The 20,482-nt window shown below is 50.5% G+C and overlaps 2 protein-coding genes across 2 annotated transcripts in view; both read left to right on the plus strand.

Moving 5' to 3' along the window:
* The window catches only part of LOC311317440 (uncharacterized protein), a gene marked incomplete at both ends in the record, with an annotated part of 27,127 nt that extends 26,694 nt beyond the window's left edge, over positions 1-433 (plus strand). The window contains 2 exons of the mRNA XM_084448522.1: positions 1-235; positions 416-433. The exon at positions 1-235 is cut by the window's left edge and continues 142 nt beyond it. Of these exons, the coding sequence (XP_084304648.1) occupies positions 1-235; positions 416-433 (253 nt within the window). The remainder of the gene's footprint in view (positions 236-415) is intronic.
* Positions 434-819: 386 nt separating this feature from the next.
* Positions 820-11,861, plus strand: samd14 (sterile alpha motif domain containing 14; the record flags this gene model as incomplete). The annotated part of the gene is made up of 9 exons (XM_084448976.1): positions 820-859; positions 5,814-5,971; positions 6,207-6,549; positions 7,551-7,647; positions 7,881-7,949; positions 8,333-8,489; positions 10,027-10,155; positions 11,071-11,226; positions 11,706-11,861. 9 exons carry the CDS (start codon positions 820-822, stop codon positions 11,859-11,861), a joined length of 1,305 nt encoding a protein of 434 aa, XP_084305102.1.
* Positions 11,862-20,482: the final 8,621 nt, after the last annotated feature.

Genomic DNA, 20,482 nt, shown 5'->3' on the forward strand with positions numbered 1-20,482 from the left:
GGAGACATACGACCTGGACACAGACGACCGGGAGACATACGACCTGGACACAGACGACCGGGAGACATACGACCTGGACACAGACGACTGGGAGACATACGACCTGGACACAGACGACCGGGACACAGACGACCGGGACACAGACGACCGGGAGACAGACCACCGGGAGACAGACGACCGGGACGGGAGCCACAGCGAGGGGGCCGACGGGGGCGCGGGGCTGGGGACCGAGGGTGTGGGCCACGCCCTGGATCTACCACACAGCGGCATCCTTCTCTCCTCTACTCCTCCTCCACTCCTCCTCTTTTCTCCTCCTCCTCGCCTCCTCTTCTCCTTTCCTTCACAGCCGTGTCCTCCAGCCCCCAGCCCCTCCTCCTCCCTCCTTCCCTCCATCCCTCCCCCCTCCCTCGTTCAGCTGGGAGGCGCAGCGTAGCTCCTTCTCCCAGGGAAGTGGGTCAGCTGCAGAGAGACCAGCTGAGAGCCGGCCATCAATCTCTCATCCAGGAGAGACCGCGCTCCCGGTCAGACGCAGCCATTAGTGCCCCAATGCGGAGGGAGTGTGTGTGTGTGTGTGTGTGTGTGTGTGTGTGTGTAGAGGGGAGGTTTCCAGCACTGCTGTTCTAGGAAATTCTTCACTCTTCCTGAATGGTCTCTCTCATCTTGAATGATCTCTCTCATCCTGAATTGTCTCTCATCCTGAATGGTCTCTCTTCCTGAATGTTTTCACTCATCCTGAATGATCTCTCTCTTCCTGAATGGTCTCTTCTAGGGAAGGAGGAGGGGCTGAGAGAGACCAGCAGTGCGCCAGGGGGAGGAGCCATGTCTGACACTCAGCTGGACGACACAGAGAATGTGTTTGGTGAGTCTCTCTCTCTCTCTCCCTCTCTCTCCCTCTCTATCTCTGTCTCTCTCTCTCTCTCTGTCTCTCTCTCTCTCTCTCTCTCTCTCTGTCTCTCTCTTTGACCCTCACTCTGTCTATGTCTCTCTATATGTCTCTCTCTAGGTCTTTCTGTCTTTCTCTCCCTCTCTCGCTCTCCCTCTCTCTCTCCCTCTCTCTCTCTCTCTCCCCATCTCTCTGAATCTGTTTCACACCCACAGGTATGCAGGTATGTGACAGTGCAGATGATGATGTGGAGGTATTTATTTATTTATTTAGAGGTATTTTTGGAAGCGTGGCGTAACAATGTGTCATGACTGCAGTCTGCTGCTGACAGGTTACACACACACACACACTGACACACTAACACACACACACACTGACACACTAACACTGACACACTAACACACACACTAACACACACACGCACACACACTGACACACACACACACACTTTCACACACACACACACACACACACACATACACACACACACACACACACACACACACACACACACTGACACACACACACTGACACACACACACTGACACACACGCACACACACCACACACACATACTAACACACACACACACATACACACATACTCACAGACCCAGGGTCTAACCCCAGAGAGAGAGAGAGAGAGAGAGAGAGAGAGAGAGAGGGAGAGAGAGCGAGAGAGAGAGAGAGAGAGGGAGATAGAGAGAGAGAGAGAGAGAGAGAGAGAGGGAGATAGAGAGAGAGAGTGAGAGAGAGAGAGAGAGAGAGAGAGAGAGAGGAATTGATAGGGTTATGATACCTCAGTGTTTCTATTCTGCTTTTTGGGTGAAAAACATGTGATCAAGCTTCCGGCGAGTTCTGTAGATGTTAGTCCCTTCGCTGGTCTCTCTGCCTGAACCACACAGCCCGGCCCGGTCTCTCCTGGTCTCTCCCCCTGCAGTGTCTCTCCTAAGGAGAGGGACAGCCTGAGCCGGTCTCTCCTGGTCTCTCCCCCTGCAGCGTCTCTCCTCAGCGGAGGGACAGCCTGAGCCGGTCTCTCCTGGTCTCTCCCCTGCAGCGTCTCTCCTCAGGGGAGGGGCAGCCTGAGCCGGTATCACTTTGTGGACTCAGCCGTTTCAGCTGAGCGGTGTACAGACCCACCTTTTCTCCAGCACTCTCACTGTGTGTGTGTGTGTGTGTGTGTGTGTGTGTGTGTTATTGGTTGATAGTGTGTTAGGGTGGTTGTTAGTGTGTGTGTGTGTGTGTGTGTGTGTGTGTGTGTGTGTGCGTGCGTGCGTGCGTGTGTGTATGTGTGCGTGTGTGTGTGTGACACCACACCTCCTTCTCTCTCTCTCTCCTTCTCTCTGATCCCTCCCTTGTCTCTCCCTCTCCCTCCTCCACTCTCTCTCTCCTGTCTCTCTTCCTTCCCCTCCCCCTCTCTCCATCTCACTCCCCCACTCTCTCTCCTCCTCTTCCTCTGCTATCTCTCTCCTCTCTCTCCTCCCCCCTCCTCCACTCTCTCTCCTCTCTCTCCTACCCCTCCTCTGCTCTCTCTCTCCTGTCTCTCCTCCTCCCCCTCTCTCCATCTCACTCCCCCATTTCTCTTCTCTCTCCTGACTCTCTCCTTCTTCCTCCACTCCCTCTCTCTTCTCCCCTCTCCCCTCCTCTGCTCTCTCCTCTCTCCCCCTCCCCCTCTCTCCCCTGCACCACTCTCTGTCCTCCCCTCCTCCTACCCCTCTCCACTCCCTCTCTCCTCCCCCTCATCCCCTCCTCCTACCCCTCTCCACTCCCTCTCTCCTCCCCCTCCTCTTCTCTCTCTCTCTCTCTCTCTCTCTCCTCCTGTCTAGGGTCCTCAGGGATGTGCAGAGTGGGCTGATGTCCTGCACAGTCGCTCCTCCACAGTGGGGGAGGGCTGTGTGTGTGTGTGTGTGTGTGTGTGTGTGTGTGTGTGTGTGTGTGTGTGTGTGTGAGTGTGTGTGTACATAGGTGATCCACGGTGTGGTTAGTATTTAATGGTGGTTAGAGGGAGGTGTGGTTAGTATTTAATGGTGGTTAGAGGGAGGTGTGGTTAGTATTTAATGGTGGTTGTTAGAGGTGTGGTTAGTATTTAATGGTGGTTAGAGGGAGGTGTGGTTAATATTTAATGGTGGTTAGAGGGAGGTGTGGTTAGTATTTAATGGTGGTTGTTAGAGGTGTGGTTAGTATTTAATGGTGGTAAGAGGGAGGTTTGGTTAGTATTTAATGGTGGTTAGAGGGAGGTGTGGTTAGTATTTAATGGTGGTTAGAGGGAGGTGTGGTTAGTATTTAATGGTGGTAAGAGGGAGGTTTGGTTAGTATTTAATGGTGGTTAGAGGGAGGTGTGGTTAGTATTTAATGGTGGTTAGAGGGAGGTGTGGTTAATATTTAATGGTGGTTAGAGGGAGGTGTGGTTAGTATTTAATGGTGGTTAGAGGGAGGTGTGGTTAGTATTTAATGGTGGTTAGAGGGAGGTGTGGTTAGTATTTAATGGTGGTTAGAGGGAGGTGTGGTTAGTATTTAATGGTGGTTAGAGGGAGGTGTGGTTAGTATTTAATGGTGGTTGTTAGAGGTGTGGTTAGTATTTAATGGTGGTTAGAGGGAGGTGTGGTTAGTATTTAATGGTGGTTAGAGGGAGGTGTGGTTAGTATTTAATGGTGGTTAGAGGGAGGTTAATCTGAAGAGTTTGATAGATGGGTACTGTTTTGATCTCGGAGGAAATTATGAAGTTTGTGGCCCTCCACACACACACACACACACACACACACACACACACACACACACACACACACACACACACACACACACACACACACTCCTGCCTCCTGCCATTTACTCTGAGGTAATCCTAACCTAATAATCTGGCAACCTGATCTTGATGTACAGTACAAAAACCCAACCTGGCAACCTACATGACCGACACCCCCTCACCGCAGAGTGTGTGAGGGCTGTGTTTCCGGACCGGAGGCCTCCTGCTAGGACCAGCTCTGACATGACCGTCCCTACGGGTCAGCGCCCTGGCGGAGCCCCCGGCTAACGCTAATGCTAACACTAACGCTAACGCTAGCCCTGTGTGGTTCTACACCCTGCTGACTCAGCGCTACGACTGAAGCAATTAAAGCGGGTTTGACGAGCCAGAGGCCCTAGAGACGGCAGGCCAGTCTCCCTCCAACGATCGCCTCGTCAATTAGGTTAGGTTTTCAGTGGTGGGGGGGGGTCTAGAGAAGATGGACACATCGTACTTGCAGCACAGGCTTGGGAGATCATGGGTGTCCGTTTCAAACCACGAGGGCCCCTCCCATCCCCACATCTGTCCCATGTGGGACCTACAGCACCGTAGGGAAGGTCAGCATGTAGGCAGTACCGTCTATCATGAACAACTACTGGATATATTTTTCATTTGTGCTTTTTCCCCCCCGGTGAATCTGGCTCTAAGACCAGATCATTCGTGCCAGAGAGGGCCCCCTAATGGCCAGATTTCATCTGAAACCGATGAAACAAAGCCCTGACCCTGATTATACTACACAGTGAGAAACAGTCGTGTGTTCTGGGAATGAAAGGATACATGGCCTATGATGGCGCGGGCGACAGTAAGGACAACGCAAGATCAATTCAAAATGGAGGTAATTTAAAATCAAAGGTGTGCCCTGTTGTCGTGGCCTGGGCTGTTCCAACACTCACATTAAAGGGACGGCCATCGGCCAGGAGAGATGCATATCAGCCTGCTCCAACTGGACTCAGGCCAGACGCACTGCCCTGGGCTCCATCAGCACACACACACACACACACACACACATGAGAGAGAGCTAGAGAGAGAGAAAGAGATAGCTAGAGAGAGAGAGAGAAAGAGAGAGCTAGAGAGAGAGAGAGAGGGGGGTGGGGAGAGTGTGTCAGCATTAGAGAGAGCAAGAGAGAGAGAAAGAGAGAGAGGGGGTGGAGAGAGTGTGTTAGCGTTAGAGAGAGAGAGAGAGGGGGGGGGGGGGCGTGTCAGCATTAGAGAGAGAGCAGCTATCAGATGGTATCTACTGGCTAGTAGTTTGAGAGCCTCTCATGTGGATGATGCTTCATCTCAGCCCTCCACAGGAAAACAACATCGACCACTCCTGCTGCTCTCTCTGCTGCTCTCTCTGCCTCTTTCATCTGCTACACACCTTTCTTTCTCCTCTCTCTCTCTATCATTATTCCCCTATATCTCTCTCTCCCTCTCTCGTATTCATTCTGTCTCCTCTCTCTCTCTTTCTCTCTGATCTGATCTCTCGTTCCCCATTTCTTAATCTGGCCTCTGAATGAAGAGGAGAGTGGAGGGTTTGGCGTTTGGGGATCGATAATGGTTGACAGGGGTCGGAGTTCATCCCCCACAACCCTTTTCTTCCTCAGTCACCTGGGACAACCAAATTAGTGAGATTCACGGTCATGGATTTATCTGGGGGGGTTGGAGGGGGGGTGGGGGGGGCAGGGTCAGACAGGGGCTGAGAGGGCAGTCTGATATGGTGGTGTGTATGTATGTGTGTGTGTGTGTGTGTGTGTGTGTGTGTGTGTGTGTGTGTGAGAGAGAGAGAGAGAGAGAGGTGTAATTGATGTAGGGTTGAAGGGCTTCCTGATTGGGGTCAGCAGGTCAAAGGCAATGGGAACACAGCTGTCTCTAGCTCTCTAATCTGAATTTGTGTGTGTGTGTGTTTATGTGTGTGTGTGTTTATGTGTGTTTATGTGTGTGTTTATGTGTGTGTGTGTGTGTGTGTGTGTGTGTGTGTGTGTGTGTGTGTGTGTGTGTGTGTCAGTGAGAGACCAGGCCAGGATGTGATCTGCTGGTTCTGTGATGGTTCTTGTTCTGGTTCTGTGATGATTCTTGTTCTGGTTCTGTGATGGTTCTTGTTCTGGTTGTGTGATGGTTCTGGTTCTGGTTCTGTGATGGTTCTTGTTCTGTCCGTGTTCTGGTAGACCTGGATGAGGCGGTCCCTGAGACCGAGCTCCTGGACAACAGCATCCAGAAGGGGCGAGCCCAGCTGTCCGTCAAGACCCGGCGGCACCGCCCCTCGCGCTCGCGCTTCCGAGACAGCGTCAGCTCCACCGAGGGCGACGACAGTCTGGAGAGGAAGGTGAGTGACAGACACGACAGCCAATCGATGCCGCGATATTCCCTCCGGCGGGACACGCCCTCTGTTTTGTCGCTGACTCTGTAGGCTGACGTCTACTGTGTGTGTGTGTGTGTGTGTATATGTGCGTGTGTGTGTGTGGGTGTGTGTGTGTATGTGTGCGTGTATGTGTGCGTGTGTGTGTATGTGTGCGTGTATGTGTGTGTGTGTGTGTGTGTGTGCGTCTCTTACCCCCCAGTGTCTGGACAGCCCTCTACACTCCGTGCGTTCACCGCTCCACTCCGCCCTCCGTGGCTCCTCCCCTTCTCCCGATTCGCTGCTCCCCGGCTCCTCGCCCGCCCCGCTGCGGAGCCCCGCCTTCTCTTTCGACTCCTCATCCCTGGTGCGGCGTTCCCCTGGTGAGGACGGCGGCGGGGGTTCGGGCTCGCCAGCACCCAGGGGGCGGTACCGGCAGCTGACCAACACAACGTCCCAGGAGGCCCTGCTGACCCCGCCCAGCACCTCACCGTCCCGGTCGTGCCCCAGCCCCGACCACTCGCCGCCGGTGTACCTGCGAAGGGGGCGGCGCCCGGACAGCGAGGGTGAGGGGGGGGGGGGGGACCAGCGGTAGTTAGCTCACCCTAGCCTTAGCGGTAGTTAGCTCACCCTAGCCTTAGCGGTAGTTAGCTCACCCTAGTTAGTTAGCATTAGTTAGCTCACCCTAGCCTTAGCGGTAGTTAGCTCACCCTAGCCTGGCACACCTCGCCTCATGAGACCAACCAGATTTCCCTGAGCTCACATTTCTGTTTCTTCCACAAATCAGTCTGGATGTTTTCTCCATAGAGATCTGTTTGGGCCAGATCAGAAAATTATTTTAGCAACCAGCGTTGGGTTCTGAGGAGTTTTTAAATACAAATAGCCAAGCTGGGCGGGTTCAGGTGTGACGACAGCGAGGAGCGGTTGAAGTTAGTGTCTGATGGACGGTGATAGACAGATGGTTCATCCAATCACCTGCCAGGTACTTTTGAAAGTGCTCGCCGTTTTCCAAACAGTTTCCAACGGAGAGTTCTCGTAAGGTTACAGGCAACCCGTCCAGAGTTGTAATGTCTCTGTGTTGGCATTCATTCTCGGTTGGGTTTCCAGTCGAGATTTTTTCGAAATGCGTTTCAGGGTTTGGAAAGTCTCTCATCCAGAGTGATTTCTCGGTTGGAATTCCAACCAGACCAATCAGTGACCTGTTTGTTTTTTGTGTGTTTTTTGCGTGCTGTATTGGTTAGGGGACGAACTCCTCAGCGAGTACTGTTTGTAAATTGCGTGTGTGTCTGTCTGTCTGTCTGTGTGTGTGTGTGTGTGTGTCTGTCTGTGTGTGAGTGTGTGTGTGTGTGTCTGTCTGTCTGTCTGTGTGTGAGTGTGTGTGTGTGTGTGTGTGAGTGTGTGTGTTTGTGTGTGTGTCTGTCTGTCTGTGTGTGTGTGTGTGTGTGTGTGAGTGTGTGTGTTTGTGTGTGTGTCTGTCTGTCTGTGTGTGTGTGTGTGTGTGTGTGTGTGTCTGTCTGTCTGTGTGTGTGTGAGTGTGTGTGTGTGTGTGTGTGTGTGTGTGTCTCAGTGTTGGTCTCAGATCACAGTAGGAGCAGCAGCCCAGATCCCAGTAGTCCTACTGTCATCTTCGACAAGAAGACCAAGAGGAGGTTTCTAGACCTGGGGTGAGTTATACATCACACACACACACACACACACACACACACACACACACGCACACACACACACACACACACACACACACACACACGCACACACACACACACACACACACACACACACACACACACATACACACACACACACACACACACACACGCACACACACACACACACACACACACACATACACACGCACACACACACACACTGCTGACCGTCTGCATGTTCTCTGCAGGGTGACTCTGCGTCGTTCCTATGTGAGAGTGAGGAAGGAGAAGTCCAACAGACTGTCTATGGGAAGCAGGTAAGCAGGTCCTCTCTGCTCTCCTCCAATCACACGCCAGTCCTCTCTGCTCTCCTCCAATCACACACCTGCCCCTCAGCCCTCCTCCAATCACATGCCAGTCCCCTCAGCTCTCCTCCAATCACATGCCAGTCCCCTCAGCCCTCCTCCAATCACAAGCCTGGACCTTCCCTCCCTCCCTCCCTTCCTCCTCAGCTCTCCCTTTACCCTCCGGTCTCTCTGTCTCTCACTCTCTGTTTGGTATCAAGAGGGAGTGCTCCTCTCGCACCATTTGGTATAAATTATTATCTAAAGCTCTGGTGTGTGTGTGTGTATGTGTGTGTCTGTCTGTGTGTGCGTGCGTGTGTGTGTGTGTGCGTGTGTGTGCGTGCGTGTGTGTCCAGGGAGCCCTCAGAGAGCCCATCCCGGTCGTCCGGCTCCTTCGTGCCGTTCTCCTGGTTTGGCGACGGCGCCCGCGGCTCCGTGTCCTCCGGGGGGACCCCCCCCTGCTCCCCCCGCCTCGCCCCCCAGGACTGCAGCCCCCGCAAGTCCCAGTCCCAGGTACCGAGCACGGGCCCACGACACCACCAGAACCAGGACCACCACAGGACCCGCCCACAACCAGAACCACGGGGCTGACAGACAGACAGATACTGTAGATAGATAGATAGATAGATAGATAGATACACACACACACACAGATACACGGAGTCACCTACCTTGTTTGTTACATGGACAGCCCTTCAAACGCACACAACACACTCACACACACACCCATAAGGCACACACACACACACACACACACACACACACACACACACCATTTGTCCATTTGCAGGCGTCAGCAGTAAAGGCCTGGTGAGATCGATGCTGTTGATTTACTCAGGTTGTTTAGGTGACCGCTAGGAAGCCCTTTTCCCCAACACCATGTCAGAGTCCAACCAGATCAGGGGAGGGCAGCACAGCCGGGTGGAGCTTCACTTAGCGGTCTGAGGGTGACATCATCATGGTTAGACTGTAACCTGACCCGGATTCTCTCGTTCCAACCCTGGCACCTATGGTGCCATGATGTTTGTGGAAGACATACGCTCTCGCTCTCTCTCACTTCCTGGTTGGAGGTCTGGGTTGGTTGGTTTTCTCCCTTTCACCTGCACCATGACTCATCTAAAAACTGTGTGTGTGTGTGTGTGTGTGTGTGTGTGTGTGAGACAGAGAAACAGAGGGAGAGTTGTATGTGTGTGAGAGTGCATGAGTGGTGTGTGTGTGGTGTATCTGTGAGTGTGTGTGTGCACTATATTGTTATAGTCTCTCTCTCTCTCTCTCTCTCTGCTGAGTGATTAAATCCTGTCGCAGCCCCTGACCCACCTCCTCCCCCTGGCAGAGTGGCCTGCTGCTTTCATGCTTCTGATTGGCTGTCAGACAGAGTGGCCAGCTGCTTTCATGCTTCTGATTGGCTGTCAGACAGAGTGGCCAGCTGCTCTCATGCTTCTGATTGGCTGTCAGAGTCCAGAGAGGACAGCTCTGTTTCAGTGGCTACACCAGTAACACACCACTTAGAATGCAGGACCACTGCATCTCTCTCTCTCTCTCTCTCGTTCTCTCTCCTTCTTTCTGTCTGTTTCTCTCTCGTTCTCTCTCCCCCTCATCTCTCTCTCTCTCTCTCTCTCTCTCTCTCTCTCGCAGTCTCTCCATCCCTCCATCGTTCTCTCTCTTTCTCTATCTCTCTCAGCCTATGTCTCTCTCCATCTCATCTGCTACCAACAGTTCATCTGATATATGGGCTTCTGTCCTCTGGGGAACTGTGTGTGTGTGTGTGTGTGTGTCTGTGTCATTTTCCACCAAGGGCACTTACTGCATATCCGACATCACATCAAGCAAATGTATTGATCTCAAAAACAGCACACCTGCTTCAAGTACTGGACTCTCCAACATCCCTCAAACACAATGGCAGAGAACGCTGAACAAGAACATGTGACCAGATGGTGATCATATGATTCTTCTTTCTCCCTCCTTCCCTCCCTCCGTCCATCCTGTCCTTCCCCCTTTCCCATCGCTCTCTCTCTCCACCCTCTTCTCCTCCCGCCCCCTCTCCCTCCAGGAGTCAGCCTTGAGTGATGAGTTCTCCCCCCGAAGCCCCCCCCATATGTCCGGCAGTCCGACGGTGGACTCCTCCTCCTCCTCCCGCTCCTCCCACCCCTACCACACCCTCTCCCAGTCCTCAGACGAGGTGAGACTCCTCCCCCCCACCACACCCTCTCCAGACTCCTCCCACCCCTACCACACCCTCTCCCAGTCCTCAGACGAGGTGAGACTCCTCCCACCCCTACCACACCCTGTCCAGACTCCTCCCACCCCTACCACACCCTCTCCCAGTCCTCAGACGAGGTGAGACTCCTCACACCCCTACCACTCCCTCTCCAGACTCCTCCAACCCCTACCACACCCTCTCCCAGTCCTCAGACGAGGTGAGACTCCTCCCAGACCGGGTCAGCGCTATAGGGCACACACACACACACACCCGCACACACACACTCACGCACACACACTCACGCACACACTCGCGCGCACACACACTCGCAAACACAAATGCACAGACACACACATACAGACATTCTAGCCTTTGTCTAATACACCTAGATACCCATTGCCAATCCATATCTCTCCACTAGGGGGCAGGTATACCTGTACCTCTCCACTAGGGGGCAGGAGAGCACGTTTCTGGAGTCACTGCTGCATCACAGAGGTGCTCCTGCTTCCAAAGACAGAATGTCTTTACTCCCTCTCTCTGTTTCTTTCTCTGATTCTCTCTCTCTCTCTATCTCTCTCTCCCTCTCTCTCTCTCCCTCTCTCTCTCTCTCCCTCTCTCTCTCTTTCTCTCTATCTATCCTGTATATCCCCTATATGCCTCCTCTCTCGTGAGTCTAGCTGTTGAAGTGTGAACCTTTGGGCCCGTTACACTAGTGATATGAACCTGAGTAGTTGAGTCTTCGTGTGGCACAGGGACTCCAGGGGTCAAGGGTCATTAGTATCCGGCTACAGTGCGCGGTGGTCAATGCTGGGTGCTTTGACCATAGGATCTTCTGGACCATGGGTCCGCCCCCTCACGGCGTCTCTGTCCCCCGTGTCCCCCTGTCGCTCTCAGCCCGCGGACGAGCCGCTGAGCCTGGTGTCGTCCTGGAGCACGCAGCAGGTGTGCCAGTGGCTGCGAGGCCTGAACATGGAGCACTACGCCCCCGAGTTCCAGGCACGAGACGTGGACGGAGAACAACTACTGCAGATGGACAGCAGCAAACTGAAGGTGAGGGGAGAGGAGGAGAGAGGAGGGGAGAGGAGGAGAGAGGAGGGGAGAGGAGGGGAGAGAGAAGAGAGGAAGGAAGAGAGGAGAGGAGGGGAGATGAGAGGAGAGGAGGGAGGAGGGGAGAGGAGGGGAGGGAAAAGCAGAGGAGAGGAGAGAATAGGAGGGGAGGGAGGAGGGGAGGGGAGAGGGCGGGATGGGAGAGGAGTGGAGAGAATAGGAGGGGAGGGAGGAGAGGAGGGAGGAGAGTGGCGGAGGGGAGAGGAGAGGAGGGGAGAGAAGAGTGGAGGAGGGGAGAGGAGAGTGGAGGAGAGGAGAGGAGGGGAGAGTGGAGGAGGGGAGAGGAGAGGGGAGTGGAGGAGGGGAGGGGAGAGGAGAGGAGAGAGGGGTATATGTGATGCTCATTCTCAGACTACCCTCTGCTGGCCACAGGCTTGGCCTAGTAGTGTCTATTGTGTTCTATTCTACTCTCCTCTACTCAGGGCTTAGGTGTGGTCAGCTCGTCGGACCGGAGTGCTCTGAAGCGCAGGATCAAGGAGATCCACTTGGCAGCGGAGAAGGAGCGGAAGGCGCAGGACAAGCTGGAGAGGCAGAAGGAGAAACAGCGCCGGAAGGACCAGGAGCAGCGCAGGAGCTAGACTCAACCACAAGAGGGCGCCACCTCCACCCTCAGAACACCTGGGGCCGGGTCAGGACCGTGTGGCATTAGAGACCGCTAGACAGACTGTCAGGGAACAGACACAGCCCTCTCTGTTGGTGGAACGAGGAACTGATGAAGGCTTCACAACTTCTACAAATCAAAAGTCTGGTTAAGACGACTCACTCCAGAGGTGTATATATATATATATATATATATATATATATATATACAGTATGTTCCTGTTTATCAGATATCCCTTCCTGGAGTGGAGAATCTGATTCATATTTTGTTACTCGGAAAAGGTTATCTGTAATATTATATGTACACATTGTAATGCAATCATTTTACAAAAACACAAACAGGGCCTTACTTACTTGAACACCTGATTGACATTTTTGGATTTGTATTGGCTATGTGGTCGGCGCTTCGATATGTAATCACGCTCTGCGATCTTATAAGCCTATAGGCTATGTTTTCTCTCCCAGTCAGTGACGGCTGTGCACAGTGGATGACTCACGCTACCAAACAACCACCACCTACAACGCTGTTATCAAACAGCTGGCTCATTACAAGGAATCTGATAATTACTGACAGGCAGATAGGACTGAACATTCATACTCATGAGCACAACATCGCACACTTCAACGACCGTTCCCTTCCGCAGTGAAAGGAGTGAGCAGCCGGCTAGCGCAGCGGCGCCCCTGTCGCAGTCCAACATGTCGACTGCGAGATACTGATGCAATCGCTGAATGAGTTGAGCCATGGGAATATTGAGCATATTTGTGTATATGGTACTGTGTGTCTAAATCATGCATGTTTGTGAGGTATGCTATCTGTGTGTGTGTGTGTGTGTGTGTGTGTGTGTGTGTGTGTGAAGGTGTGTGTGTAGCTGTTTCTGGGGGGGGGGGGGGGGGGGGGGGTTGTATAGTCTATGGAGATGGACTCCCCCTGGGCTATTTATCAAAGAAGTCCCTTCTCCTCTCTAGTGATCTCTCTCCTCTCCTGTCATCTCCCTCCTCTTCTCTCTCTCCTATCACCCCCATCCTCTCTCCTCTCTCTCTTCTTCTCTCCTCTCTCTCTCCTCTCCTGTTATCCCCATCCTCTCTCTCCTCTTCTCTCCTTATAATAGGAGAGAAGGAGCGAAGACCAGAAGATGAAGCCATACTAGACTAACGGGACACACCCCACTGCTGTACAATTGAGCTTTTATCACTCCAGTGCTATCTATCTATCGATCGATCGATCGATCGATCTATCTATCTATCTATCTATCTATCTATCTATCTATCTATCTATCTATCTATCTATCTATCTATCTATCGATCTATTGATCGATCTATCTATCTATCTATCTATCTATCTATCTATCTATCTATCTATCTATCTATCTATCTATCTATCTATCATCTATCTATCTATCTATCATCTGATCTGCTCAAGTGTCCAGAGAGAGTGAGCCAAAAGCTTCTCGTTGATGGAGGTCGAGGAGAAGGAGTGAATGTATCATTTTTGACAAAATAGTGAATAAAACTGTCACTGCTCTCAAACAACGTGTTGTTGCTGAGACGATATCCCCCTGTTCCCTCCCGGCCCCTCTCTTCGTTCTCTTTAGGTTTCAAGCTCAGACTTGTCGGTCACTTCTGATCGGCAGCATCTGCCTCTATAATAACGCTCCAGGTGTGGTTTGTGCGCGTATGTGGGTGTGTACACCAATTACAACTTCAAGTGACTCGGAAACCATGGCGTCACAGAATGTTAACACCTAGAGGAAGCCCCGAGGGATTCCAGAGTGTAGCAATGACGTGCATCACTTGCATTGTCAGAGTTCAACTATCTAACTAACTAACAAACTTTGATGACCCTGTTTGGGGAAAGTCAATTGTCGTCATCCAAGGAAGAAGACAGGCATAGAGACTGAATCACCATGTTCTTTTCACTTGTCTACATACTGTGTCCCTGAGAGGTCATCTGGCTCTGAACGTTTTTTTTTTTCCAATTGCTTAAGCACGATTTAGAAAACGGGGCCCGGTTTTTCAAAACACCACCGAAGTAACACCAGCACAAACCCAGAACACCCCAGATCCTTTGCAAAATGAAACACTATTGTAAAAACTATACACTAGTTCAGTGGTTCTTAACCTTGTTGGAGGTACTGAACCCCAACAGTTTCATATGCGCATTCACCGAACCCTTCTTAATTGGAAAAATAAAATATGATTTTTTCAAATTCAAAACATAGGTATATATTTTACTGATGCACAAAATGAACCGTGCATCAACATCACTGTGTTCAAAGAACAAAACCATCAAAACATGATTTTCACACAAAAACAAAAACATAATAATGAATATTTACTGCAAATCAGTGTGACTTCTGCTGTTGCCTTTCAGAGACCAGTTCAGAAATGTGCAGCTTCACCATGGCAAGTGCCACTCTCATGTCATTTTCGCAACAAAGTCTGTTCCTTTCACAATCACACGACGTACCATGACGACAGTCACAAGTCGACTACTGAGCGCACCAAATTCCCTGCAGCACAGATAGGTCAAGCGATGTAGCGTGGTCACCTGCAGCCAATGATGGCCAAGCGGGGCGTGTCATCACGAATCATATGAGTCGGGTGTGTGTCTTGACCTCCGCCGAACCCCTGAGACTGACTCACCGAACCCCTGGGGTTCGATCGAACCCAGGTTAAGAACCACTGCACTAGTTCATAAAAAAACATATCTTGTTATCATATGAAACACACATAATATTAATTTCTCTCTATATGCCCGAATCAGTCAACATGTAGAATCACAACAAAACTTGTCCCAGTTTTCATACAGTGCTTAACGTCTCCCATCAGCTAGCTAACATCAGCTAGCTAACATTAGACTTATCTAGCTAGCCATGAATTAAACATTTATGTAGATAAATTACTTCTTAAAAAAAACATATAATTGCCAAATTTCCAATATCCAATAGATTTGGCTGGCAAACAAAAAAAACCATTGTTCTCAGTTCTACACTCTGGCGAGTTAAGGTCTTTTGCCTTTGTAGAGCAGTAAAAACATCACATTTTCCAGGTGTTATTTTCTCATGCCATGATTAACATGTGGTTGAAATTTTAAGATAAAGCTACAAAACAACAAAGCAATGTTTAGATCATTTAGTGAGCTTATGAAACGTGTAACCTATGTAGGCTGGGTGGAACTACTGGTACAATGATAGGCTACCGTAAAGACTATGGATGTCAGAAAACATTTTGAAGCCAAATTTATTCAACCAAAGGTCTACAAAAAACACACAAAGAATAATGTAAAAACACTGCAAAAAACAATGAAATAATAGGCCTAGCCTACTGTGCAAAAAAAAACGCAAGTGAATTGTACATTTGTGTTCGTTAGGCCTTTAAGCTTTATGGGAAAAAAGAAAAATGCTAACCACTATAGCCTACCAAATTTCATAATCCCATTCTGTGTATACTTTTTGTACTTTGATATTCTGTATGTTTAGCATTTAGTAGGAAAGGAAGGCATTTCAATTTCATTTCATTTCAAGTTATACAGTAGTTATAAAGTGGGCATGCCCATTTCATCTGAAAGATCCATAGTTAGCTCCCCAAGGAGTCCTATTAACACTTGGCTATTTACAAACAAGAATGCTACCTGCTGACTCAAGTTTCCAGATAAGCCACTTGGTCCAGAAACAGAAGTTGAACGTTACAGGAATCCTCAATGTAACTGCTCTAACCACCGACAGCTACCATTAATGTTATGGAAGTTGTTGTGAGCTCATGAGCTAACTGGCTATCGCGGTCTTATTGTGCTGGATTAGCATTGGAAGCACTGGAACTGATGGTCCAGGTGACAAGACCTATCTTAATTTATCAGACATTATGTATTTCATGTCATTTCAGTTCACAGCTATTTTGGTGGCATGGCTAACTGATTCCCTCCTACTAACCAGTCCTTAAGAGAAACGAGCCAGCCCTGCCCAAAGCTAGGCTGGACCTGGCCTGGTTTTTGAAGAGAAACCTTAATGTAACCAACGGATGGTTACACAATGGAACTAATGTTTTTACAGGCAGTAATAATTGGCACAGTAATATTTCACATAGAACAGTAAAAAAGCTCTTAACCAATCAGATTGTAAGGTCTACCTGTTGTATAAGGTTAATTACCCGATTCATGATTGTAGCTTCATATATGGCCTTTTTCGACCGAGAACTCCTCGGAACTTAGACAGTTGGACTTCAAAAATTATGGAATAAAAACTCAATTGAGCCCCCGACAGACTGTCCTCATGTTTGATTTGATTTGGGTGCACTGTGCAGTGTTTAAGTGAGTTTTATTTGAATGCTAGCCAATTCGGTTCGATTGCACGAACAAGGGACAGCATGGAATCAGCTGAAAATTTTCTCCATCAATTAAAACATTATGAATAAGTCGAAAAAATAAGGCCCCATGTTCTATGTTTTAGACTGTCCCTTTAACGTTAATAAATCATATGTTTTGATATGTTTTCTGTATACAGAGGAGATACATATTATCACACACTTTAGCATCATATTCTAGTACAAGTGTCGTTCTGGAGAACTAAGCATGAATTACACACTGAGGAAGAGTGGTAGAGTAGAGAAGAGTTCAAAGCCTCCATTGCTGAAGCTGCGGCTGCGAGCTGCGGCCTGAGGGCCATAGGTACAGTACCTCAAGGGGCGGTAACCCTAGGACACCGTGGTGGACAGCGGTGGTCAGGGAAGCCGTCCGACTGAAGAAGGAGGCCTTCCGGGATATGTTAGCTCAGGGGACTCCAGAAGCAGTTGCAGGGTATCGGCTGGCCGGGAGGCCTGCGGCTTCGGCCGTGACCCAGGTGGGTGTGGGAGGAGTTCGGAGAAACCATGGAGAAGGACTTTCGGTCGGCACCAAAGTGTTTCTGGAGGACCATCAGACACCTCAGGAAGGGAAAGCGGGGGACCATCCAAGCTGTATACAGCAAGGAAGGGACACTGCTGACCTCAACTGAGGAGGTTGTTGAGCGTTGGAAGGAGCACATTGAGGAACTCCTGAACCCGACTAATCCACCCTCTACGATCGAGGAAGAGCCAGAAGATGATGGGGGGTCATCGTCAATTTCCCTGGAGGAGGTCACTGAGGTAGTCAAACAACTCCACAGTGGCAAAGCCCCAGGGACTGATGAGATCGGTCCAGAAATGCTGAAGGTGCTGGGTGTTGAGGGGCTATCTCGGTTGACACACCTCTTTAACATTGCGTGGAAGTCCGGGTCAGTGCCAAAGGAGTGGCAGACTGGGGTGGTGGTCCCAATATTTAAAAAAGGGGACCAGAGGGTGTGCCAATTATAGAGGCATCACATTACTCAGCCTCCCAGGGAAAGTGTACTCCAAGGTGCTGGAAAGGAGGGTCCGGCCGATAGTTGAAACTCAGATCGAAGAGGAACAATGCGGATTTCGTCCTGGTCATGTAACCACCGACCAGCTCTTCACTCTCGCAAGGATCTTGGAGGGGGCTTGGGAGTTTGTCCAACCTGTCTACATGTGTTTTGTGGACTTGGAGAAGGCTTACAACCGGGTCCCTCGAGAGGTCTTGTGGAGGGTTATACAGGAGTATGAGGTGAGGGGATCCCTACTTAGGGCCATCCAATCCCTGTACCCCCAGAGCGAGAGCTGTGTCCGTGTACTCGGCAGTAAGTCGTCTTCCTTTCCGGTGGGGGTTGGCCTCCGTCAGGGCTGCGCTTTGTCACCAATCCTGTTTGTGATTTTCATGGACAGGATATCGAGGCGTAGCCACGCGGAGGTGGGGTTGCAGTTCGGTGAGCTGGCGATCACGTCGCTGCTATTTGCAGATGATGTGGTCCTGATGGCATCATCTGCCTGCGACCTCCAGCACTCTCTGGATAGGTTCGCAACTGAGTGTGAAGCGGCTGGGATGAGAATCAGCACTTCTAAGTCTGAGGCCATGGTTCTCAGCAGGAAACCGGTGGTCTGTCCGCTCCAAGTAGGAAATGAGTCCTTACCCCAAGTGAAGGAGTTCAAGTATCTGGGGGTGGTGGGGTTCTGCAGTCGCTTTACCGCACTGTTGTGACGAAAAGAGAGCTGAGCCAAAAGGCAAAGCTCTCGATCTGCCGGTCTATCTTCGTCCCCACCATCACCTATGGTCATGAAGGATGGGTCATGACCGAAAGAACGAGATCACGGATACAAGCGGCTGAAATGAGTTTTCTCCGGAGGGTGGCTGGGGTCTCCCTGAGAGATCGTGTGACAAGTTCAGTCATCCAGGAGAGACTCGGAGTAGAGCCGCTGCTCCTTTGCGTCGAAAGGAGCCAGTTGAGGTGGTTCAGGCATCTAGTGAGGATGCCTCCTGGGGGCCTCCCTAGGGAGGTGTTCCAGGCGTGTCCTCCAGCTGGGAGGAGGCCGCGGGGTAGACCCAGGACTAGGTGGTGGGATTACATCTCCGCACTGGCCTGGGAGCGGCTAAAGATTCCCCAGGCAGAGCTGGTTGATGCTGCCAGGGAAAGGGATATCTGGGGCCCCCTGCTGGAACTGCTGCCTCCGCGACCTGACCCCGGATAAGTGGATGAAGATGGATGGATGGATGGATGGATGGAAGAGTGGTGTCATCCAGTCAGTCAGTCAGCCAGTGCAGTCAGCCAGCCAGCCAGCCAGTCAGTCAGTCAGCCAGTCAGTCAGTCAGTCAGTCAGTCAGTCAGCCAGCCAGTCAGTCAGTCAGACAGCCAGTCAGCTAGTCAGTCAGCCAGTCAGTCAGCCAGCCAGCCAGCCAGCCAGTCAGTCAGTCCGTCAGTCAATCAGTCGACCAGCCAGCCAGTCAACAAGCCAGTCAGCCAGCCAGCCAGCCAGTCAGTCAGTCAGTCAGTCAGTCAGTCAGTCAGTCAGTCAGTCAGCCAGTCAGTCAGTCAGTCAATCAGTGTGAATCAGTTCTTTGCAGCAGGCTTGTACAGACAGGCAGGCTAGGGGGCAAGATAATAGCATCCCAGAGCTTAGTCTGGTGAACATAAAAGAGCCATGACACTCCTTTGAGTGTGGGAGGGTTATCTTAGATAGGTGTGTGTGCGTGTGCGTGCGTATGTATGTGCAATGACCCAGAAGGTTTTGTGTATGACCAGTAAAGTCGACCGTATGTCATGAGGTGAACTTGTAAGTGCACTTGAAGTTAAATCTGCAAGATGTAATATCGGTTAGAAGGGTCAGCGTCATAAGCTTATAGCTTCAGCCTATACCTTTTTTTGTGTGTTGGCTTTATGGCTCCCTGTAGCGGCTCGCATCCAGTTTAAAACTCTGGCGCTAACCTACAGGGCAACGAAAGGAACAGCCCCCTCCTACCTCCAGGCCATGGTCAAACCCTACACCCCCTCCCGACCGCTACGCTCTGCTACCTCAGGGCGACTGGTTGCCCCGTCACTCCGAGGCTCCTGCGGTCGATTGACACGGTCACGGCTCTTCTCTGTCCTGGCCCCGCAGTGGTGGAATGAACTGCCCACTGATGTCAGGACAGCAGAGTCGCTGCCCATCTTTCGTCGCAGGCTCAAAACTCATCTCTTCAAGAAGTACTACAACAATCCTAGCCTAAGCACTTATTGTATTATATTATATTGCACTGTACTTTAGATTGCGATTCTTGCACTTTGCCTTCAGCACTAGATTATGCTCTTAGTCACTTGTTTTAGAAAGAAGATGCACTTGTGAGTTCTGGCAAGTAGTAGTACATTGGCTCTTCCTACGTTAAATGCAATTATTGTTAGTCGCTTTGGATAAAAGCGTCTGCTAAATGACTGTAATGTAAATGTAATGGTCCCAGAACATCAAAAGAAAAAGACTCCACAGATTTCCCAGGTCAGCAGTGGCCGAGTGGATAGTGCGCTCCCTATCACCATGAAGGTTGTGAGTTCAATCCTTGGTGTGGACATACCAAGGTACCATGACATATTTTGTCACTGGATGTTATAGAAGTTATATAACGAGCGTGGGTCATATTTGTTAATTATAGACCCTTTTACAGCCTAGTCAGCACAAGTATGCGCACACATTCTTGAAACAGTAGCAGAGGAAGACAGACGAAATCGCCATTATTAAGCGTACGGACTGGACTGAGGACATCATCAAAAATGCCCGTGTTTGCGGTGCCCATTTTATATCAGGTAAGTTATTTTTACTACCTGGTTTCACTGGAATGTCTGGTTGAAATGTAGCCCTTCTCAGTCCCGTTATCGCATTCCGCTCGCTCATGCCAGACAACAGTTCTTTGCTGGTCCATTCACTTTGCCGTCAAAATAAATCGGTGTCGGCCTAGTTACGTAGGAGAGGCGCTCATATTTACAAGTGTCAGATAAACATGAAACTTCACTTACCTAAGCAAAAGTGTCTATTTTAACAAATGCTGGGTTGAAGCTTCAAAGCACCGCCACCACCACAGAAGAAGATAGCCTACCTCTGAAAAATTATTTCACTCGGACAGAATGCGTCTAAATAAGTTATTTATTGGTAGCGCCGAGGCTTCAAAACCCAGCATTTGTTAAAATAGACCCGTTTGCTTAGGTAAGTGAAGTTTCATCTGACACTTGTAAATATGAGCGCCTCTCCTAACTAGGTTGACACCGAATTT

Source organism: Borostomias antarcticus (assembly GCF_949987555.1).
Source record: "Borostomias antarcticus genome assembly, chromosome: 14".
NCBI classification, from domain to species: Eukaryota; Metazoa; Chordata; class Actinopteri; order Stomiiformes; family Stomiidae; genus Borostomias; species Borostomias antarcticus.